The sequence below is a fragment of the Chiloscyllium punctatum genome, chromosome 7 (genome assembly GCF_047496795.1).
Source record: "Chiloscyllium punctatum isolate Juve2018m chromosome 7, sChiPun1.3, whole genome shotgun sequence".
Lineage (NCBI taxonomy): Eukaryota > Metazoa > Chordata > Chondrichthyes > Orectolobiformes > Hemiscylliidae > Chiloscyllium > Chiloscyllium punctatum.
In genome coordinates, this window is record NC_092745.1 from 88,195,679 (window position 1) to 88,220,570 (window position 24,892).

Consider the following 24,892-nt stretch of genomic DNA (forward strand, 5'->3'; position numbering starts at 1 on the left):
ACCATACATAAACCTCAATACTGTCACCATAAAAATACTCCTTATACTTAGAATTTCATGCACTCTCAGGGTCTCCAATGCTTGATTTTGGCAAGTTCACTGTTTTGAGATCATCTGTTTTGATAGTAACTAGTGGCTGAATAGCTTTGTATTGGTAATTAAAACTTATTTTACTTATATTAATAACATTTTGATCTCAGATTCATCAAGGAAAATTATCCCAATGCATTTTAAATTATGTCTGTCTATTCTCGTTTTTCATCAGGACAGAAATCATGAATTCTAGTGCAACTGGTCCTGACACCAATCTCCCATCGACACTGACATTTTATTAATGCTAGTTGTTTTAATATGACTCATAAAAATTTTCATGAATACACCAACTCAAAACAGCCTTAGGCAAAAATCCCTTTGCTGTCTTTATGAAATTGCACCAAAGGGAAATATTTGCCTTATGAATACATATTAAGATTATTTGCAGGAAATATAGTTAATGACAGAAAATGTGGTGTTATCTTTTTCAGGAATACCTGATCACAATCAAAAGTTGAGTAGATTATTGAAGCTGGTGTGCAGCTGAATTTCTAAAAAAAAATTAATCTTTTATCATATTAAGATTGAACACTTTATAAATGGTGTTGAGAGTGTGTAGCAGGAAAAGCACAGCAGGTCAGGCACATCCAATGAGCAGGTAAATTGATGTTTCGGGCCAGAGCCCTTCATCAGGAATGAGGCTGGGAACCTCGGAGGTGGAGAGATAAATGGGGGTGGGGGAGGGTGGGGGGGCTAGGGAGAAGGTAGCTGACAGTGCAATAGGTGAATGGAGGTGGGGGTAAAGGTGATAGGTCGGACAGGAGGGTGGAGCGGATAGGAGGGAAGGAAGATTGACAGGTGGGACAGGTCATCAAGGCGGTGCTGAGCTTGGAGGTTGGAACTGGGGTAAGGTGGGGGGAGGAGAAATGAGGAAACTGGTGAAGTCCACATTGATACCCTGGAGTTGAAGGGTCCCGAGGCATAAGATAAGGCATTCTTCCTCCAGGTGTCGAGGTGTCGGGTGGTAAGGGAGTGGCGATGGAGGAGTCCCAGGACCAGCATATCCTTGGCAGAGTGGGAGGGGGAGTTGAGATGTTCAGCCATAGGGCGGTTGGGTTGGTTGGTGTGGGTATCCCGGAGATATTTCTAAAGTGCTGCTCTCCAACCTATCACCTTTACCCCCACCTCCATCCACCTATTGCATTCTCAGCCATCTTCTCCCCAGCCCCATCCCCCTCCTATTTATCTCTCCACCCCCAATCACATTCCTGATGCTCCCAGACTCCCAGTCACATTCCTGATGCTCCGGCCCAAAACGTCGATTTTCCAGCTCCTCAGATGCTGCCTGACCTGCTGCGCTTTTCCAGCAACACACTCTCAACTCTGATATCCAGCATCTGCAGACCTCACAGTCTCTTAGTTGACTTCAACCTTATAAATGGTTGCTTTTAATTGTAGTAATAATAACCAAACTTCAAGAGTAATATAGCAATAAAATGTGAAAATTATTTCGTTGAAATATTTTTCTTGACCACGTTAATGCATTAAAAACATTTTGTTTATTTTAAAAATGCATGCATAAACCACCAAATATATACAGACTTATAGATTGTGCCTTTTTTTTGAAGCTAATGAGTCAAAAACAGAATAATGTTTTACTCTGGTATATCGGCCTTGAAAACCATTTTGCTTAATGAGGTACTTAGTCTTTATAATTAGACCCAGAAGGGAGCAATATCTTGTTCATGGGCCATGGTGATCATTAAGTCCATTTATGCAATTAAAAATTTTGCAATATTAATTGTTTGAGAAATTGTACATTTTCCTCTTTGACCATATTGCTGAACAAGCAATAATCCCATTGATGGCAACTGTTGCACCTATAAGCTATTAACTCTTAGGAAATTAATTAATTCAGAACAGCATAACTGAATTTAAATATAATGATCTGTTGTGCAAACAGGCTGAATAGACATTTTACTCAAACAACAACCTGAGAAGTTATATTACTTCAACATTATTGAACCTCTAAAATTTGCTTTGTATCATTTACACTTTAAGATATGTTAACTCATATATCTCAGTAGTTAGTTCACAATATAATTAAATATTCCCCAAGGAAACTTAAGATACAATGACTGTCAAATGGCAATTGCAGTGTTTGTCCCTGTGGCTTTAGATCTAATATAAAAAAACAATGATGTTCCAAAATTCATATATCAGCAGGCTTTGTACCAGGCATTCTTTAGTAAGTAAGCAGCACAGAATCTTATCAAACAAACATGCTTTTATTAAGGTTCTATTCATTTGTGGAAATTAGAAGACAGATAAATTGTGAACTAGATAGTAACATTAATCATTCAGATATATAACTTTACTTGCAAACAACAAAAAGAACATACATCTTTCAACAACATTTCTGTGTTAGTATTTTACATCGCAGTTTTGTTTCAAAAGCCTACTGCATTTAGAATAAAATACATGCAAATGTAAAGGTCCAAATTGTAAAGCAATGACATTTAAACAGTGAATGATGTTCCCCATGAATGTTTTCAATGGTATTGCCTCCTTGTTTACAAAAAATTGTTTTGTCATTCCAAAAAAATTATAAATACAATGAAGAGGCCAAAAAAAACTCCTACATTCAACTACAACAATCTGTTTGCAGTCAATAGTGTAAGGGTTCAATTTATTGAATATAAATGTTACATTAATTATAATCTTGTGAAGCAAAAGGCATTTATCATGCATGCATCTGTGAAACCCTGCAAATGCTGGAATTGTTTGAGGATACAACCTGGTTTGGACAAATGATTAAATCTATGAATACTTAAATAAAACAAATTTTCTGTCTATATCTATTAAAAAGGATCATGTTTCCATACCTAAATCTTCAAATATAAATAAGATCATAGGTGACTGATTGGAGGAAACTACTATGTTAAAATATATACCATACGGAGATTTTAAAAATATATTTCTCTCCTTTATGTAACCTTAAGAGTGTTTGGGCTGGTCTAAGGGAATTCATGTATTTTGTCAAGAATCATAACCTCCAATTAAACACAAATTCAAATTTACCATTTTAATGTACAAACAGTTTGACAGTCATATTTAGGAGTCAGCTCAACTTCAATATACTAAATCATAGTGCAATGGAATAACTTCCAGAATCCAGGCAATTTATTTTCTATTGTTTCCTTACGCAATAAAAAGTAGAGGATTGCATTCATAGCAGCTGACTTAGAAATTATCTAAAAGGATGTTAATTGTTTTGTTTAACATTGATCTGGAAATACATTTTATTGCCATTTTTGGCACAAGTTGTTTTCTCAAAACTCATTAAGCATTAAAGAAAGGAAACAACTGTAATTCAGGTTGAATTCCACAGAGCTGTTTACAATACCTATTTTCCCACATTTCTAATCATTTCAGCATGACAAACTATGGATTCAAGTATGTCCAAAATTCATATTTACTGAGAGTTTTAAGTTCATAATGTTCTCAACTATTTGAATTAGATAAACTACTGCAAAAGCATTGGATTGTGTTGCTTTCAATAAACTGAGGTGACAAAAATGGTCTGGGGTGGATGTCTCCAGAATCAGAAGTTTAAAATAAGACCTAAGTTCAAGCATTCTATTGCTAGGTATCCATAAATGTGCCAGAATTTAATCCCATAGGCTCTGTTTAGCATAATAGATCCAGAACACATATTTAAGTAAGCTATCCTATTAATTGATTAAATGGCACCAATTTTAATTTCAGTAAGAAGCAGGTAGGCAAAGGGTCAAGATTGTAATTCAACAATTCTTGCCTGTAGTCATAGAATCTCTACAGTATGGAAGTAGGTGGAATCATTTAGTGATTTTGGTATTACATTCTGTTATTGAGCTGCAGGCACAAAACATAGTAGGCCCACTGAAGCTTGCCAGGTCAGGTGGATGGGAAAATCCAACATTATTTGATTGACAAACATGTGAGGAAGAAGTATTCCAGGCTGGCCTTGGATGATTTGGTAGTTGCACCAATAATTCTTTTGTTTGTTGGCCAAGGAAATGTATTCCTGCTTATTCTAGCCTCACCAAAAGGAAAATAATACAATTCCTGAACTGTTTTGTCAGTGACCTCCAGGATAGCTGTTGATTAGGCCATTTATCACCGAATACAAGTGGGCAGAATAAACATTGCACATGTCTGTTCTTTGGTACATGGAAACTGCAATTAAAGTTCTATGATTGAAGCAGGCAACTTATTTGCATAGTTTAATGCACTTTCTGCCCTATTGTGTACGCTCTTGGTAAAATGGTGGTGGTCAAGGTGAAAGTAGGACTCAGATAATAAGGGCATTAATGGCAATTACTACCATTTCCTACCAGGAACCCCAAGGTAAAATTGGCCTTATTATATCAGAAAGCTTATTACATTTACAGCATAGGATTTACGCTAAGGAACCAAATCATTAGCAAATGGAATTAAACTGAAGATACAAAATCAAATTTTTTTTAGATTATGCAAAATAAGCTACCTGAGGAGTCTATGAATTTCAATGCCATCCTGTCAATGCCCACGTTAAATGCTGTACAAGTAATGGATTCCAAACAAGCAAGATATGTTGTGGTTAATAGATCTTTCCTCTGGGCTGAACCACATTGGTACAACATGGTTTGAATGGTAACCTTTAGAATCAAATTCATGACCGTTTTAAAAGTTAATCTACAACTTTCTTAGTTAGCGGATTTTACCTATTGCATTAATTACCAATACCTTCCACAGCTATTAAGTTGCTGTGAAGTTGAGATGCTTACGTTCAATGTGAACTTATAGCAATACTCCTCTAACAGATTTTCAAGAAATACGGTATTGATGCATGGGACAAATCTTCTATCTCTGTTGTGAAGTCCCTTGCTATCATATGGTGCTTGATATACACAATCTGACAAAATTAACTCAATAAAGGCGTGCAAGTAAGTTTCACAGAACATGAAGGAATATTGAATCCAATAGTTCTAAATTTCACATTAGAGGTTAATTTATTCTGAAACATGTTAATTCACTCAAAGGATTTCATTATGAATAATGAGCATAAAAAAAGGTAGGTTCATCACGCATATCTCCTGGAGGCTTCATTCGGAAGTTCATTTGGACTATTTGTGCAGGCAAAGCTTTTCCTCTGAGTGAAAAAAATAATTAATTCAGTTGGCACTGGACTTTGAGTTCCAAAGTCTGAAAGTAGAGGATCTGTCTCTCATGTGGTAGGAAATACAAAGGAACCCAAAGAGGAATACTACTCTTTTGCCACATAACTGAGAGTGATAGGTGTAAAGTTTGAAAAAATGCATTTGCCTGCTTTCTCCAGTACTTGAATACATTACCAAAACAGTCAACAATTTTCAGCCTTAGAGCTGTTATTGAGAAAAAATAATCTACAAAGAGGGATTAAAGAAGAAAGAAATCATCACCAGACTCTATTTCAAAATGTTTAAATGTTCAAATGTTTTATAGAACTTCTATGTCAAAAGAAACATAAAATGTGCAGAAGTGTTTAACAAAATCTTCTATGAAGCTTTGTATCAGAAGAAATTTTTTTCAAAAATGTTTTAAAAATTAAAATTTTAACTATGGAAACAATTTAAATATAGTAATTTAGGCAAACACTTTCATCTCTTGCATATTAATCCATGTCATGGGAAGGTTAATTCCACGCATTAACTGTCGTTCAATTTCCCTTTTGACAGAGATGCAGAGATGAGAGGTACTTGTGCAGATTTAGATTCATTGCAACCCATAAGATTCTCTCTTTTAAATACTTAGTGCATTTAACCTCCAAACCTTCAAATCTGCAATACATAAACCTTTGAGCTTCAAGAAGATGCTGATAACCACAAGTATTAGGATTTAAGTTGGAAGTGAATATGATCACATAAATATTTCTACTCTTCTGATGATATATCTGGACCCACTTTACCACATTATACTCTTCTTAAAGCTGTTTAAAAGGTTGTTATGATGCCTGGGACCGAAAATCTTTTCGAGTTATTTCTTGCGCTCGGGCTCCACTGACTGTTGTCTTACTGTTTTCTGAGCTGTTTTCGTTACTTTGATGGTTTGTGTGTCTGAGGCCAGGTGATTTTTCTCGACTGCAGGAAGCAAATAAGAAGAAGAGATAGAATTGTATCAATCACAAAAGAAACTTTTAAGTCTGATGATATTTCCCTCGAGATAAATGAATTCAATTGCACAGATATACTAAAAGGATGCTTCATATCATATTTCTAAAACCTCAACGAGACCACAGAGAAACTCATTTTACAGTGTACTGAAATAATTGGTACAATAGATACTTAGGCTCAAAAGTTTGTCCTATTCATTACAAAATTGGTTCATTGAAACTGTTCATATGTAATAGTGTTATGGACCAGGCCAGATCCACTCAAAACATTTCAAGAAAGTAGCCCAGACCTTAACTTTGTAAAAGGTAAAAACAATGACTGCAGATGCTGAAAGCCAGATTCTGAATTAGTGGTGCTGGAAGAGCTTAGCAGTTCAGGCAGCATCCGAGGAGCAGTAAAATCGACGTTTCGGGCAAAAGCCCTTCATCAGGAATAAAGGCAGAGAGCCTGAAGGGTGGAGAGATAAGCTAGAGGAGGGTGGGAGTGAGGAGAAAAGAGCATAGAGTACAATAGATGAGTGGGGGAGGGGGATGAAGGTGATAGGTCAGGGAGGAGGATGGTGGAGGGGATAGGTGGAAAAGAAGATAGGCAGGTAGGACAAGTCATGGGGACAGTGCTGAGCTGGAAGTTTAGAATTAGGGTGAGGTGGAGGAAGGGGAAATGAGGAAACTGTTGAAGTCCACATTGATTCCCTGGGGTTGAAATGTTCCGAGGCGGAAGATGAGGCGTTCTTCCTCCAGGCATCTGGTGGTGAGGGAGCGGCGGTGAAGGAGGCCCACGACCTCCATGTCCTCGGCAGAGTGGGAGGGGGAGTTGAAATGTTGGGCCATAGGGCTGTGTGATTGATTGGGTGCGGGTGTCCCGGAGATGTTCCCTAAAGCGCTCTGCTAGTAGGCGTCCAGTCTCCCCAATGTAGAGGAGACTGCATCGGGAGCAACGGATAAAATAAATGATATTGATGGATGTGCAGGTAAAACTTTGATGGATGTGAAAGGCTCCTTTAGGACCTTGGATGGAGGTGAGGGAAGAGGTGTGGGCGCAGGTTTTACAATTCCTGCGGTGGCAGGGGAAGGTGCCAGGATGGGAGGGTGGGTTGTAGGGGAGTGTGGACCTGACCAGGTAGTCACGGAGGGAATGGTCTTTGCTGAAGGCGGAAATGGGTGAGGAGGGAAATATATCCCTGGTGGTGGGGTCTTTTTGGAGGTGGCGGAAATGTTGGTGGATGATTTGGTTTATGCGAAGGTTGGTAGGGTGGAAGGTGAGCACCAGGGGCGTTCTGTCTTTGTTACGGTTGGAGGGGTGGGGTCTGAGGGCAATGGTGCGGAATGTGGACGAGCTGTGTTGGAGGGCATCTTTAACTACGTGGGAAGGGAAATTGCGGTCTCTAAAGAAGGAGGCCATCTGGTGTGTTCTGTGGTGGAACTGGTCTAGACCTTAATTTTGCTAGTTATTTTAAGCAGGTGGACAGTGGATATTTCAGGAGCGATGCAACTGGTCAAACCACTTAGTTTTAAACAAAAAATAATTTACTTACAAGATTACTGAATGAATCATAAACAAAAGAGAACGTAATATAGAATAACCTTTCCTATCTGAAACCCAACAGATTATCCCAACTTAATGATTCTGTTCCCAATACTTACAATCCCCATAAACAGCCCTTGGCACAGCAGTTAAAATCAAACCCAGGGTGTTGCAGGAGAAAAGTCAGAGAGAGATAAGCATGGACTGATTGTTTGAGTCCAGCAGCCTTTATAACACTACTGCTAAAACCCAAACCAAACCAGAGGAAAGTTGAGCAAGGAGAACTAGCCACTCCTCTTTCATTGGGAGAAAGTGAGCACTGCAGATGCTGGAGATCTCTGCCTCCATGCCGATCTCGACCCCCACGCCTAACTGCGCTCCCAATGCGATCTCTGCCCCCACGCCTAACCCTGCCCCCCACGCCGATCTCCGCCCCCACGCCTAACCCCACCCTCACTCCCAGCTCCAGCCCCACAACAGGTCCTAGCTTCCAGACCTGCCATATTTTCACCATCTGTCCAGACCTCCCCCTCTCTGAGGATGAAAGATCAGTCCTCAGCAGAGGCCTCACCTTCATCCCCCTACACTCCCGGATTAATGAGTTCAACACACGATGAGACATCGAACAATTCTTCTGCCGCCTTCGCCACCGCGCCTACTTCTCCAACCAGGATTTTCGCCCACCCTCTGACGACCCCTTCTCCCGCCTCGAACACACCCCATCCACCTGGACACCCCGTGCTGGCCTCTTACCCACCCTCAATTTCTTCATAGCCAACTGCCACCGTGACATTAACTGCCTCAACCTGTCCACCCTTCTCACCCACTCCAACCTCTCACCCTTGCAACGTGCAGCCCTCCACTCCCTCCGCTCCAACCCTAACCTCAGTATTAAACCGGCAGACAAAGGAGGCACGGTGGTAGTTTGGCGCACTGACCTTAACATTGCTGAGGCCAAACGGCAGCTCGCGGACACCTCCTCCTACTGCGCCCTTGACCATGACCCCACCTCCCACCACCAAACCATCATCTCCCAGACCATCCATAACCTCATCACCTCAGGGGATCTCCCATACACCGCCTCCAACCTCATAGTCCCACAACCCCGCACCGCCCGTTTCTACCTCCTGCCTAAAATCCACAAACCTGACTGCCCTGACCGACGCATTGTCTCAGCCTGCTCCTGCCCCACCAAACTCATCTCTGCATACCTTGACACAGTCCTGTCTCCCTTAGTCCAAGAACTCCCCACCTATGTTCAGGACACCACCCATGCCCTCCACCTTCTCCATGATTTTCGCTTCCCTGGCCCCCAACGCCTTATCTTCACCATGGACATCCAATCCCTATACACCTCCATCCCCCATCACGAAGGCCTCAAAGCCATCGCTTCTTCATTCCCGCTATACCAACCAGTACCCTTCCACTGACACCCTCCTTTGACTGACTGAACTGGTCCTCACTCTGAACAACTTCTCTTTCCAATCTTCCCACTTCCTCCAAACCAAAGGAGTAGCCATGGGCACCTGCATGGGCCCCAGCTATGCCTGCCTCTTCGTCGGATATGTGGAACAGTCCATCTTCCGCAGCTACACTGGCACCACCCCCCACCTTTTCCTCCGCTACATTGATGACTGTATCGGCGCTGCCTCGTGCTCCCACAAGGAGGTTGAACAAGTCATCCACTTTACTAACACCTTCCACCCCGACCTCAAATTTACCTGGATCGTCTCAGACTCCTCCCTCCCCTTCCTAGACCTCTCCATTTCTGTCTTGGAAGACCAACTCAACACGGACTTTTATTATAAACCGACCGACTCCCACAGCTACCTAGATTACACCTCCTCCCATCCTGCCCCCTGTAAAAACGGCATCCCATATTCCCAATTCCTTAGCCTCTGCCGCATCTGCTCCCAGGAGGACCAATTCCAATACTGAACAACCCAGAAGGCCTCCTTCTTCAAAGACCGCAATTTCCCCTCAGACGTGGTTGACGATGCTATCCACCACATCTCCTCCACTTCCCGCTCCTCCACCCTTGAACCCCGCCCCTCCAATCGCCACCAGGACAGAACCCCACTGGTCCTCACCTACCACCCCACCAAACTCCAGGTACATCGCATCCGCCACCTCCATCATTTCCACCACCTCCAAACAGACCCCACCACCAAGGATATATTTCCCTCCCCTCCCCTGTCAGCGTTTCGGAAAGACCACTCCCTCTGCTACTCCCTCATCAGGTCCACACCCCCCACCAACCCAACCTTCACTCCCGGCACCTTCCCCTGCAACCTCAAGAAATGCAAAACTTGCACCCACACCTCCCCCCTCACTTCCCTCCAAGGCCCCAAGGGATCCTTCCATATCCGTTACAAATTCACCTGCACCTCCACACACATGATTTACTGCATCCGCTGCACCGATGTGGCCTCCTATACATTGGGGAGACAGGCTGCCTACTTGCGGAACATTTCAGAGAACACCTCTGGGACACCCGCACCAACCAACCCAACCACCCCATGGCTGAACACTTTAACTCCCCCTCCCACTCCACCAAGGACATGCAGGTCCTTGGCCTCCTCCATCGCCAGACCATGGCAACACGACACCTGGAAGAAGAGTGCGTAGTCTTCCGCTTAGGAACCCTCCAACCACAAGGGATGAACTCAGATTTCTCCACCTTCCTCATTTCCCCTCCCCCCACCTTTTCTCAGTCCCAAACCTCAGACTCAGCACCACCTTCTTGACCTGCAATCTTCTTCCCGACCTCTCCGCCCCTACCCCCTCTCCAGCCTATCACCCTCACCTTAACCTCCTTCCACCTATCGCATTCCCAATGCCCCTCCCCCAAGTCCCTCCTCCCTACCTTTTATCTTAGCCTGCTTGGCACACCCTCCTCATGCGTGTTGCATGAGGCAGCATTTGTTAGGTCTATTCAAACTGGCCCTAAAACCCATCCAAATCTAGACTTTTTGGAGACTGTGGCTTTTATGACCTCTCTGGAAAAAAACTAAGTCCAACATAACCTTGTTAAAGGAGCAGCATCATCACACCTCCCTCCGTAAAAGAAAGAACCATCAATATCGAAAGATGGCTTCATTTGAAACCTCTTAATTCTAAATTGTTAGTACCTTGCAACACGCACATACATTACATTGACTATACCTCCTAATAGTCAGAGTGAAATTGAGAAACAAACTTGTAAGGAGATCTCAGCTATCTATAAGAATAAGAAGGTGAATATGGTCGGGGATTTTAACTTTCCAAACATCGACTGGGACTGCCATAGTGTTAAAGGTTTAGATGGAGAGGAATTTGTTAAGTGTGGATAAGAAAATTTTCTGATTCAGTATGTGGATGTATCCACTAGAGAAGGTGCAAAACTTGACCTACTCTTGGGAAATAAGGCAGGACAGGTGACTGAGGTGTAAATGGGGGAGCACTTTGTGGCCAGTGACCATAATTTTATTAGATTTAAAATAGTGATGAAAAAGGATAGACCAGATCTAAAAGTTGAAGTTCAAAATTGGAGAAAGGCCAATTTTGACAGTATTAGGCAAGTAGTTTCAAAAGCTGATCGGGGGCAGATGTTCGCAGGTAAAGGGATGACTGGAAAATGGGAAGCCTTCAGAAATGAGATAACGAGAATCCAGAGAAAGTATATTCCTGTTCGGGTGAAAGGAGAGGCTGGTAGGTATCGGGAATGCTGGATGACTAAAGAAATTGTGGTGAAGAAAAAGAAGGAAACATATGTAAGGTATAGACAGGATAAATCGAGGGAATCCTTAGAGTATAAAGGCAGTAGGAGTATATTTAAGAGGGAAATCAGGAGGGCAAAAAGGGAACATGAGATAGCCTTGGCAAATAGAATTAAGGAGAATCCAAAGGGTTTTTACAAATACATTAAGGACAAAAGGGTAACTAGGGAGACAATAGGGCCCCTCAACGATCAGCAAGGCAGCCTTTGTGTGGAGCTGCAGAAAATGGGGGAGATACTAAATGAGTATTTGGCAGCATTATTTACTGTGAAAAAGGATATGGAAGATATAGACTCTAGGGAAATAGATGATGACATCTTGAAAAATGTCTATATTACAGAGGAGGAAATGCTGGATGTCTTGAAACGCATAAAGGTGGATAAATCCCCAGGACTTGATCAGGTGTACCCTAGAACTTTGTGGGAAGCTAGAGAATTGATTGCGGGGCCTCTTGCTGAGATATTTGTATCATCGATAGTCACAGGCGAGGTGCCAGAAGACTGGAGGTTGGCTAACATGGTGCCACTGTTTAAGAAAGGTGGTAAGGACAAGCCAGGGAACTATCGACCAGTGAGGCTGATGTCGGTGGTGGGCAAGTTGTTGGAGGGAATCTTGAGGGACAGGACGTACATGTATTTGGAAAGGCAAGGACTGATTCGGGATAGTCAACATGGCTTTGTGCATGGGACATTATGTCTCACAAACTTGATTGAGCTTTTTGAGGAAGTAACAAAGAGGATTGATGAGGGCAGAGCAGTAGATGTGATCTATATGGACTTCAGTAAGGCATTCAACAAGGTCCCCCATGGGAGACTGATTAGCAAGGTTAAATCTCATGGAATACAGAGAGAACTAGCCATTTTGATACAGAACTGGCTCAAAGGTAGAAGACAGATGGGGGTGGTGATGGGAGGGCTGTTTTTCAGACTGGAGGCCTGTGACCAGTGGAGTGCCACAAGGATTGGTGCTGGGTCCTCTACTGTTTGTCATTTACATAAATGATTTGGATGCAAGTATAAGAGGTACAGTTAGTAAGTTTGCAGATGACACCAAAATTGGAGGTGTAGTGGACAGCAAAGAGATTTACCTCAGATTACAAGATATTGACCAGATGGGCCAATGGGCTGAGAAGTGGCAGATGGAGTTTAATTCAGATAAAAGCGAGTTGCTGCATTTTGGGAAAGCAAATCTTAGGACTTATACACTTAATGGTAAGGTTCTAGGGAGTGTAGCTAAACAAAGAGACCGTGGTGTGCAGGTTCACAGCTCCTTGAAAGTGGAGTTGCAGGTAGATAGGACAGTGAAGAAGGCGTTTGGTATGCTTTCCTTTATTGGTCAGAGTATTGAGTTGGGAGGTCATGCTGCAGCTGTACAGGACATTGGTTAGGCCACTGTTGGAATATTGCTTGCAATTCTGGTGTCTCCTTCCTATCGGAAAGATGTTGTGAAACTTGAAAGGGTTCAGAAAAAATTTACAAGGACGTTGCCAGGGTTGGAGGCTTTGAGCTATCAGAAGACGTTGAATAGGCTAGGGCTGTTTTCCCTGGAGCGTCAGAGGCTAAGGGGTGATCTTATAGAAGTTTACAAAATTATGAGGGGCATGGATAGGATAAATAGACAAAGTTTTTTCCCTGGGTTTGGGGAGTCCAGAACTAGAGGGCATAGATTTAGGGTGAGAGGGGAAAGGTATAAAAGAGACCTAAGGGGCAACTTTTTCACACAGAGGGTGGCACATGTATGGAATGAGCTGCCAGAGGAAGTGGTGAAGGCTGGTACAATTGCAACATTTAAGAGGCATTTGGATGGGTATATGAACAGGAAGGGTTTGGAGGGATATGGGCTGGGTGCTGGCAGGTGGGACTAGATTGGGTTGGAATATCTAGTCAGCACGGACGGGTTGGACAAAACAAAGTGACTGTTGCTTGTTAAAAATGCCAATTTTTCTCATTTAGATTTCCTTTGTCAAAGTTGTGTTATAAACTTTCTTATTTCCCTTTTGATTGTCATGCACCACAGATAATTAGCTAGATATGATATGATACAGGCAGATATGTTACCATACACTTTTCTAAAATATCTATTGGGACAATTCTTATGGTGCAATTGATATTGTCTTGATATTGATATGCCTGGCCCCAAGAAACTCTCATTAAGAGCTAGATTTTAAGGATACACTGCTATAAAGCAAGTCTAATCTGTACGTCAGTGGACAATTTATCTGTTTGTTTTTCCCCTCCTCCTTTGTTGGTTGACCTATATCCAGCACCATTCTTCAGTGACCTTCTGCTAAATGTCCTTCACCAAAGAAGTTATGCGTGATCACTTCTTCCAATGTCATTTCCAACCAGAGGCACAATTTAGACTATTGGGCATGGAACCATAATTCAGTTAGCACAAATAAGAAATTATTTTCCCTTGAAATAGAATAGTAATTCTCATATCGTTTTCAATGAAATACAAGAATCTCAAGAACATTTCCTCATTGTCAGATATCTTTCTAACAGTCAATTTTGGGTTCAACTTCAAGAAAGCAAATTGTATGTCATAACTTTTCTAAAGAAATGGCACCGTGATTAGTTAAAGTCTAGCCTTTTTTCACATTGAAGCATACAAGGTTACCTAAAATGTACAATACAGAGGCAGAGCATTCAGCTCAATAGATCAGTGCTGATTTTATGCTTGACTCCCCTTCATCTAACTCTATCAGAATAACCTTATATAACTTCCTCTTCTTGTGGTAATGATTTTGCACTCTAATCTTTCTCTGGATAAAGAAGTTTCTCCTGAATTCCTGGTTGGATTTATTAGTAACTATTTTGGATTTCCAACCACTGGAATTATCTTCTGTGTTGACCCTATGAAATCCTTCTGTTAAATTATTTTTAAGATGTAAATCTACTTTAAATTATTAAGCCAATTATGTGTTCACAGGTTCCTTTTAAAATAATAATTTCAATTGAATCAGTTCATAATTTTGTTTTTGAGTTTCACTATCTGGAAAAAGATTTTCCAGTGACCTTTACTTTTTGTAGGAAGGTTTATTCAACAGACATAAACATAATTTTATAGTGTCAGATGAAAACGATGTAGAAAATGGCTCACATTATTTTAATATGAATGTACAGCAAACATCAGCAGCATTGAAATCATTATTCAAAGTGCTCTACTGCAAAGTGGTGATTCAGTCGACATATTGATTCTGTTGCAATTGACAGCATAATTATTGAAATGGAATTTTGTAGCAGCCTCTCATAGAAGCTGTCTATGAACAAGTTGCTTGGGAAATTGTGCAAAATAACTGACATAACATAACCTAGAATTTATAGGAAAGTAAAATGTGATGTTCGGTAATAGCGATAATATCAAACAACCTCTGAAAAGTTTGATTACTGACCTAGTAGCCTCAACCACATTATTTATTTTTGAGTGCTTTGACTTTAGACTTAATTTATGAAAAGTTAGTTATTGATAGATAACTCTCAATGGCAAGTGAATACAACGGAGTACAGTGTATAATTTTATCAGAAACTACTAATAATTGGAAAGAAACCAAAACAAGATTCTCACCAAATTCTAAGAGAAAAAGAAAGTGCCCAAATCACTAAACTTAATCTCTGATTAAATAACTGAGACTTGAATCCAAACCCTTGGTTGCTACAAGGAAATATTGTTGTAGACATTCAGATAATTTTATTTTAGAAAAGACTTGCCACACATCTTATTCATGCTGCTATGATATCCTTTGGGTCAAATATCGTTTTGGTGAATGAAATCAGATTGAATTTCTAAATTAAATATATAAGGAATTAATTTGTTTGCTTTCATTTGTTTAGCTGGTAGTTATTGACTATCAAGTTTTCCTTCATGTCAAATGAATGAGGCTGGTTTGGATTGTAGTACATTGGTGCCAATCAACATTGTTAATTGAACAAATCATAGTGGACCAGATCTTCTGATAGAGAGAATTGACTGGGAAGTTGAAGTTCCCAATGGACAATTACTTGACATCTGGAAACCTCCGAACAAGTGCCCAGCTCTGATTTAGAGTTGGAGACTTTACGATGTTCTGACTCACCTACTTTAAGAGTTAACCAGGAACAAGTTAGAGGGATTAAAATCTGTTCTAACTCATGGCTAACCATCACCCTGCTGAGTGCCCAATCCACCTTTGGACCTGACACCCCATGTTTAATCCCATCACATCCACAATGACTCCTTCAGATACATGGCATCCTCTGGTCCCATATAGAGACCTGACACTCCTGGGATCACTCCAGTCTAGATATTCACCCCCAACCTGCCCCCAACCTGTCTTCCTTGGATTCCTGATAACTACAGACCTGACCCTCTCCAACTTTCACCTCCTTTGACTCTCCACAATCCTCTTTCTTGACTGAACAATTGCCAACAGCCCCCAAAGTCACCTTCCAATTACCACAATGCACTCCTTGACCTATCCTAACCCATTACCTACTTGTCAATCTACACCTGCCCAACCATCAATCAGCCGATTCCCAACCAGGCAGCTTACCATCCATCTGCCACCTAGTCTTTCAATTATCTTTCGTACAGTAGCAGTCAAGGTGGCTTTGCAGCCTTTGGAACATGGAGTATGGCAGTTATTGCTCATAAAGGGACATGGCTTCAGCAACAATTCACTGCTCTGGTTCCTGGACTGGACTGCATGGCCTAAGGTAGCTCTTGCCTGTGCATTCAGCTGGAAAGTCCTCTAAAGGAAACTGGGAAACTTTAGGCCCGATCTGGGTCAGAAATAAGGAATCTCAACTGATCAGAAGATTCATGCCAATATCTTCTATAAGATTTTTCCATGGAATGTGGGCCTTGCTGATGAAGCTTGCATTTGTTGCCCATTCCTAATTTTCCTTATATTTAATAACTTGCTATGCTGTTGCAGAGGACAGTTAAGAGTCAACCAAATTGCTTTGAATCTGGATTCATATGAAGGCCAGACCAGGTGAAGATGCAGATTTCCTTCCCTAAATGACATTACTGAACCAGAGGAACTTTTATAACAATTGATGATAGTTTCATGGCAACTAATACCAAAACTAACTGAATATTCCACATTTATTAATGAAATCACACCACTGCTGTCGTGGGAGTTGAGCCTACATCTCACAGCATTAGCCCGGGCCATTGGATTATCAGTCCAATGAGTTCACCACTCTGCTGACACCTCCCCTTTGCCTATAGGTACCTTTAAATATGTGTCTGGACGGAGTTGTGACACTATTTTGTAAAATATTTAATTAAAAAAACCTTAAGCAGTCTTTAGCATGTCATTTTCTTCCACATCTGCTCTTGAGGTAAAATCTTATTGAAGCAGCTGGAGAGATGGCAAGAGACCCACACTGCCTTATTTCAGGAAGGCCTGCTAAACCAAGAACTAATGAAACAGTGTCACTCTATCAAGAGAGGACGGTGTCTCACCTAGTATGAGCTACAGCCGATCAAAGGTTAGTAGGTTTTGTGTTCAGCAGTGCCACTGGGGAGGCTATGGCAACTGCTCGAGGGGCAGGCAATGGCAGCCCAGGATAATGTGGCTGGCCAGGCCTTTGATGGAGGAGGGGTTTTGCAGTGTTGCTCCAGGTGTTTGGCAGAAAGGACGGGCCTCTCACTCTCAGGACCATCCCACCACCCCCCTTTTTGATGTCTGGTTCCTTAATCATGCACTGAACATCATTGATCAAATGCCTCTCCCCACCTGGAGGTTACAAGCTATCCTGCACGGTAACAAGCCTGGTTACAGCTGGATTAATTCCAGCTGTGGTGGAATGACCCTCATACGTTATTATTTGTTAACAACTTAAAGACCAGCAGGGCCTTCTTACACTGAACTTAATCTGCCAGAAGGGTAAAATGTGGGCTACAACTACCCAATTAAATGACCTCACCTTCTCCAAGCTCAACCACCAGAGAAAGCAGAAGATGTAGCCATTGGTCTTGTAGGCAATCAAACCCTGTTCATCACCTCTTGCCGTTTCTGGTGCATTCCCCACTTGTTTGTGGAGGGTTCCCTTAACTATCAAATGGGACAATCTTCTTTGCATCTCTCAACAGGAGCTATCCCACTAGCTCTCTCACTAGCTCTCTAACAGAATGCTTTAGAGTTGATCTGTGCCTTGCTTTGGGGGCAAATCTGGTTGCTGCTTCCATCTTTATTTTGCTAGGTATTGTTTTTTCTAGGTACTGCTTTTCCTCACACAACCTTAAAGTATTGAGAAAGCCTGAAAAAAAAATTAGTTCTCTCAAGCAGCCACAAATCTTTATGAGGTTTCTTCCCTGTAATTGTGTAATTAAGCCCTTTAAAAGCTGATGACACATCAGATACTCTGCATCATCCTTTTGTAAGCTCCCAATGCCAGGGGAAATTAAAGCTTGAACTTTGGCTGCCATAGAAAATGTTGAGTGCTCTTGTAAGATCTAAAAGGATGAGGTTTTAGCAATTGCATTGAGGTATTAAGCTCACAATGAGCTTACTTTCCTCTGTCTATTGCTCCAGCAATAGGACTAGAGATTTCAACCTATTATGGTTGATAATCATAGCCACTCAACACCAGTTCTATGGGCACCATCATGAAACTTCTGTTGAAATGAATACATTGGCTCACAGTGATATCTCAAGTGAATATAATACTCTATTTCATCAGTGAGTCAAAATGCTCAGATAATTCTTATATGAAAGGAAATATCAAAACACTTTACAGAATAGTTCATTGTATTGTTCTAAAGTAGTTATGTGAAAGAGCTCATATTTTATAAACCAATTTAAATGTTGCTCTTGACATTGAGTTAGTATCAAAACATCGTCATAGTTTACTGACTTACCACTGTAGCTATTGTTATATGAAATAACTGCAAGAAATTAAGCACTTGTTCTTTGTCAAAGATTTGATTTGCAAAAGCTGACATTTATTATCATTCCTTAATTTATTCTGAGAAGATGGCATCTGTCAACCGTTCATTGCTCGGTAAATACACCAAAGCCTCACATAGGATTGGTGGCATAATAATAGCTAAAGGAAGTCTGGCTCTTGGGCCTGTTAATCTCTTCAAGATACCTTATTTCATCTTTTACCTTAGAACCCACTCAGATGTTGTAAAATGGGGCCATTTTATTAATTTTTAATTGATTTGGCAACTGCCATTGGATCAACAGCTTGAACTTAGCTTCCTTGTCACCCTCAGTACATCAGTTACAGCCCTTTGTCATATTCTCTATTATATGGCTCCAGTCCTGCTGAAGTCTTTTGAAGTGTGTCAATTACATTTTACCTTCTGATCATTTTCCTCATTCAACTCTTCTCAAACTAAGAAATGTAGTTGTTTGGTAGTGCCGAACTTAAGTACTACTGAAAAAACACACATTTTGTCAAGCCTTTTGTCTTGCATTCACCAGGATATTTTCGTAAGAATACAAACTCAAGGGGAAAACCAATGATCATACTGCACGAAAGGGGATTGCTAACTGATTGGCATGATTGACATGTGGACTCTGATTGGTGGAGCTGTTGGAATGGACAACATATACAGGCAGTACTTATTAATGCTGGTTGACAGTTAACAGTTGAGCCTTGTTAAAATTTAAGGCAGGTTTTAAACCACTCCTTGGAGTGCAGGTTCATAGTTCCTTTAAACTGGAGCTGCAGGTGGATAGGATAGTGAAGAAGACATTTGGTATGCTTGCTTTTATTAGTCAGTGCAGAGGAAAGAACTAGTGACTGGCTGTTACTTATTTTGTTGAGTCATAGAGTCATGGAATCATAGAGTCATACAGCACAGAATCAGACCAGTTTCGTCCAACCAGTCCAGGCTGACCATAAATCCAACTAAACTAGTTCCACTGGACTGCGCTTGGCCCATATCCCTCCAAACCTATCCTGTCCATGTATTTATCCAAATATTTTTTAAACGTTGTTTAAATTGTACTCACACCCACCACTTCCACTGGAAGTTCATTCCACATATGAACCACACTCTGTGTAAAGAAATTGCCCCACATGTCTTTCCCTTCTCACGTTAAAAATATGCCGAGTCTTGAAATCCTTTATCTGAGGAAAAAGATACCTATACCCCTCATGATTTTATAAACTTTTACAAAGTCACCTCTCAAACTCCTATGCTCCAGTGAAGAAAGTCCCAGCCTATCCTTATCATCCAAACACTCCATTCCCAGCAACAACCTGATAAATCTCCTCTGAGCCCCCAGCTTATCATTCTTGTAACAAGGAGAACAGAACTTGACACCGTGCTCCAGAAGAGGCCTCACCAATGTCCTATACAACCTCAACACAACTTTCCAACTCCTACGCTCAAAGGTCTGAGTAATGAAGGCAAGCATGCTAAATGATTTCTTAACCAACCTATCTATCCATAATGCAAACTTCAAAGACTTATGTACCTGAATCCCTAGGTGTCTCTGTTCTACAAAACCACCCAAGGCCTTACTCCTAATTGTATAAGTCTGTAAGGGTTGCAGCAGATTTAGTGTGTGTACGTATCCTTTCTGCAAAATACAGGGCCCTGTGAGTTAGAGTCATAGAGTCATCCAGCATGGAAACAGACCCTTGGGTCATGCCAACCTAGTTTCCCAAACTAAACTAGTCCCATGTGCTTGCATTTGGCCTTTATCTCTTTATATCTATTTATCTATCAGTTATCTATCAGATCTCATTGATGATCACATATTTGATCATATGCTGTGTTGATGTCAAGGTAAGTGGGGAATGCACCATCATGGCCTTGACTTTATTTTTTTTTCTTTTTTTTTCTTTTTTACCCGAGTGGCCAGTGACAAGCAGTGGAATCTTCTGTTTATTTATTTTTTTCATTTTTTTTTCATTTTACTTAACCCCCACACTACCGCCTAACTGCGGTAGTGCTTATTTTTTCCCCAGCACCCATGGTGTGTGTGTGTGCAGGTGTGAGACAGTGAAAAACACAAAGTGCACGAATCTTTATTCGATTTCCACCACCAGGAAGATAGGAAAACACCTGAGTGGCCAGTGACAAGCACTGCCCTTAAAGGGCAATGCTGTATGATCAAAACAGTGAAGGGGAGGGCAGGGATTAAATCAAAATAGAGTTGGAGGGGGAAATAATGCACTCCACCTCTCCCTGAACAACTCCAGGGTGTCGGTGGACACCGCGTGCTCCTTCTCCAAGGACACCCGGGCCCTAACGTAACCGCGGAAGAGGGGCAGGCAGTCGGCCCTAACGACACCCTCCATGGCCCGCTGCCTGGACCTGTTGATGGCCAGTTTGGCCAGGCCCAAGAGCAGACCCACGAGGAGGTCTTCAGACCTGCCCTCCCTCCTCCGTACCGGGCGCCCGAAGATCAGGAGTGTGGGACTGAAGTGCAACCAAAAGCAGAGGAGGAGGTTTTTCAGAAAATCAAAAAGAGAGTGCAAATGCCCACACCCAATATATACATGGTCCACGGACTCCACAGCGCCACAGAACAAGCAGTTGGGCTGGGAGTCCGTGAACCACCGCAATCTGCGGTTGCAGGGGACTGCTGCGTGCAGCACCCTCCACCCCAGATCCCCGAAAGAAAGGGGGAGCACTCCCGCGTAGAGAGCCCTCCACTGGGGATCTCCACCGCCCGGTGGCAAATGGGCACGCCAAGGCGTTTCCGGACGGTGGATGAGGGAGAAGAGGTGGACGGTGTGCAGCAGCAGTCGATACAGGGCCTTCCTTTTTATATCCTTTAAGGGGACAAAATTAAAATTCCTGAGGCGGGTCAGGTTGTGGCCTTGACTTTATTTTCCTTTTTATGGCCACATGTAATCTCCTGTTTATATCTTTTTTTCTTTTTTTTTATTATTATCACCCAATCTCCTGTTTATCTTTTTTTCTGGTTATTTTTTTTTTTTCTTTTCTTTCTTTTTGTCCTTAACCCCCACACTACCGCCTAACTGCGGTAGTGCTTATTTTTCCCCAGCACCCATGTTGTGTGTGTGCAGGTGTGAGACACAATGAAAGACACAAAGTGCACGAGTCTTTATTCAATTTCCACCACCGGGAAGATAGGAAAAACACCCGAGTGGCTAGTGACAAGCACTGCCCTTCATGGCCTTGACTTTATTTTTTTTTTCCCTGTTCATTTAAAAAAATTTTTTAACCTTTTTTTATCTTTTTGTTTCTCTTTCTTTTTTTTCTTTTACCCCCACACTACTGCCTAACTGCGGTAGTGCTTATTTTTCCCCAGCACCCATGGTGTGTGTGTGTGTGCAGGTGTGAGACACAGTGAAAGACACAAAGTGCACGAATCTTGATTCAATTTCCACCACCAGGAAGATATGAAAAACACCTGAGTGGCCAGTGACAAGCACTGCCCTTCATGGCCTTGACTTTATTTTGTAAATGGTGGACAGGCTTTGTTGAGTCAGCCAATAAGTTACTTACCACATAATTACCAGCCTCAACCCTGCACTTGTAGCAACAGCACTTAAATGGCTCATCCAGATCATTTTCTGGTTAATTGTAGCCCTCAGGATGTTAAAAGTAGGGATTGAACTCACAGGTTAACACACTGGAAATTGAGCCTCTCTTTTCCAAGAGTTGTCACAAAGGTTTATGTGCATTTTGTAAAATATGAAAAGTTCCCCAATTTACCTGACTCACACCCAGATTGATAGAAAGCACAGACCAGGTTTCCACACTGAACAAGAATCACTATGTATTAAAAGTAATTAGTTTCAAATATAGGTAAACAGTTATAAACTGTCAGCATATAATACTAATTAAAACTCTAAACCTCTTCTGAGCTCCCCCTTGTGCACACTGACAGAGAAATAGACAAGGTTAAATAGGTTATGTGCAGAGGGAAAAATGGAAAAGACAGTTCAGTAGTCTTTGTTCCCAAGTTCTGTTTTTGAGATGATCCCTTATTACTGCTGGCCAGTAATTGTCTTTCAATTGCCTTTCTCCTTATGCTTCCACTGCTGAGAGATACAAATTGATTGGTTCCTTTATAAAATATGTTTGAGTTATTGGTTAAAAATTTCAGCTTAAAACAATGGTTGCAAGTAAGATAAACTGCTTTTCTTCATGCTTACAATGAGTTCTGATTGCAGAGAACAGACAGGCTGTTCCTAAGGTGGGGAAGAACTGTTCACTTCTCTCTCTCTCTATATAACTTGTTCCCAGCTCCAAGCTGTTCAATTACCTGAGAACCAATGACAGTTTTTGGCTGGCAAAAAGGTCTCTGTCATTGATAACTAATCATTAGTCCATACAGCAGTTCAGCCTCTTGTTGCCATCAAAAGTTGCATCTGATACCCCCTCAGCTCCAAACTGTCTACAGCTTAAATTTCAATTGCTGCTTGTTTAAACAATTGTTTACAATGCTTGCTATGCATGCCAGGTTACCTTCTTTTCAAAACTGTAGCCACCCTTTCACACACTGGTTTAAAATAGATGTTTCTAATTTCAATCACTTTTTTTGAAAAAAAAACACAAAATAAAAAGACATCATCCTTGCAGTTACAATTTCTCTTGTTGGAGTTGGTCAGTACCTAGCACTTGTGTGACATAAATATTATTTACTACATACCAACCCATATCTAAATGTCGTCCCAGTCTTGCAGCACTTGGATACAGAGTGCTTCAGAGCACAGCAGTAACATATGGTGCTGAACATTGTGCAAATATCAGCAATTACCTCCACTGCTGACCTTATGATGGAAGGCAAGCCAGTGATAAAGTTTGGGTCTTACTCACTACCCTGGGGAGCTCCTATAGACATGACCTGGGTTTGGGATACATAGAACATAGAATAGAATAGTACAGCACAGTACAGGCCCTTCGGCCCTCGATGTTGTGCCAGCTTTTTATCCTACTCTAGGATCAAACTAACCGACATACCCTTCCTTGTACTATCTTCCATGTGCTTACCCAAGAGTTGCTTATATGTCCTTAATGTATCTGACTCTGCTACCACTGCTGGCAATGCATCCCACACACCCACCACTCTCTGAAAAAAGAACCTACCTTTGACACCTCCCCAAAACCTTCCTCCAATTATCTTAAAATTATACCCCCTTGTAATAGACATTTTTGCCATGGGAAAAAGTCTCTGGATATCCACTATGCCTCTCAATATCTTGTACATCTCTATCAAGTCACCTCTCATCCTTCTTCATTCCAGTGAGAAAAGCCCTAGCTCCCTCAACCTTTCTTAAGATATGCCCTCCAGTCCAGACAGAATCCTGTAAATCTCCTCTGCACCCTCTCTAAAGCTTCCACATCTTTCTTATAGTGAGGTGACCTAATGGTTGACCTTCAATAGTCATCATCATTGTCTGTGTACTATGTATCATTCCAACTGGCTGAGAGTTATTTCCACAACCCCATTCCCAATTACTCCAGTTTTGACAGATCTCATTGATGATCACATATTTGATCACATGCTGTCTTGATGTCAAGGGCAGCCACTCACACCTCACTTGTGGGATTCAATTCTTTTGTCCATGTTTGGACCATAGCTGTAGTGAGTCAGGGGCTGAGTTGGCCTAGTGGAACCAATTTGAGTATTAGTGAACAGGTTATTACTAACTTAGTGTCACTTTATAGCACTGTTGATGACCTCTTCCATTGTTTTGATGATGATCAATAGTAAACTGATGGGGTGGGAGATAATTTTCTGAGTTAGACCTTTGGGACAGGACGTATTTAGACAATTTTCCTTATTGTTGGGTAAATGCCAGTGTAGTAGTTGCACTGGAACACTTTGCAAGGGCCCATAGCCTTTGCAGTATCCAGTGTCTTCAGCATTTCTTGATATCAAGTGAATTGAGTCTAGCTGAAGACTAGCATGTGTGATGCTGGGGACCTCACAAGAAGGCCAAAATGGATCATTCATTTGGTTGTTCTGACTGAAGCTGGTTGCAAATGCCTCAGCCATGTCTTTTACACTAAAACGCTGGATTCCCTTATCATTGAAGATAGCGATATTTGTGGAGCCTCCTCCTCTTGTTAGTTGTTTAATTGTACAACACCATTCATGATTGATATAGCAGGACTGAAGATCTCATATGTTGCTTGTGGAAGTGTTTAGCTTTGTCTTTTGTGCGCTGCTTCTATTGTTTGGCATGCAAGCAGTCCTGCATTTTACCTTCACCAGACTGATGCTTAGTTTTAGATAATTTGGTGCTATATCTAGCATGCCCTCCTCCAGTCTTCCTTAAACTAAGGTCTATCCTCTGGCTTAATGATAATTGTAGAATGAGGAAATGCCAGGTGTTGACGATACAGGTTCTGGTTGAATATTAGCTTTCCTGCTGATGATGTTCACGATATCTCTTGGATATTCAGGTTTCAGTTGCTAGATATGCTCAAAATCTTTCTCGTTTAGCCTGGTGGTAATGCCATACAACACAA

The 24,892-nt window shown here is 41.6% G+C and overlaps 1 protein-coding gene across 1 annotated transcript in view; it reads right to left on the reverse strand.

Moving 5' to 3' along the window:
- Positions 1-2,302: 2,302 nt before the first annotated feature.
- agbl4 (AGBL carboxypeptidase 4) overlaps positions 2,303-24,892 on the reverse strand; it is an 855,821-nt gene continuing 833,231 nt past the window's right edge. Inside the window, exon 13 of the mRNA XM_072574259.1 lies at positions 2,303-6,173. Coding sequence (XP_072430360.1) covers positions 6,038-6,173 — 136 coding nt within the window. The 3' untranslated portion in view covers positions 2,303-6,037. The remainder of the gene's footprint in view (positions 6,174-24,892) is intronic.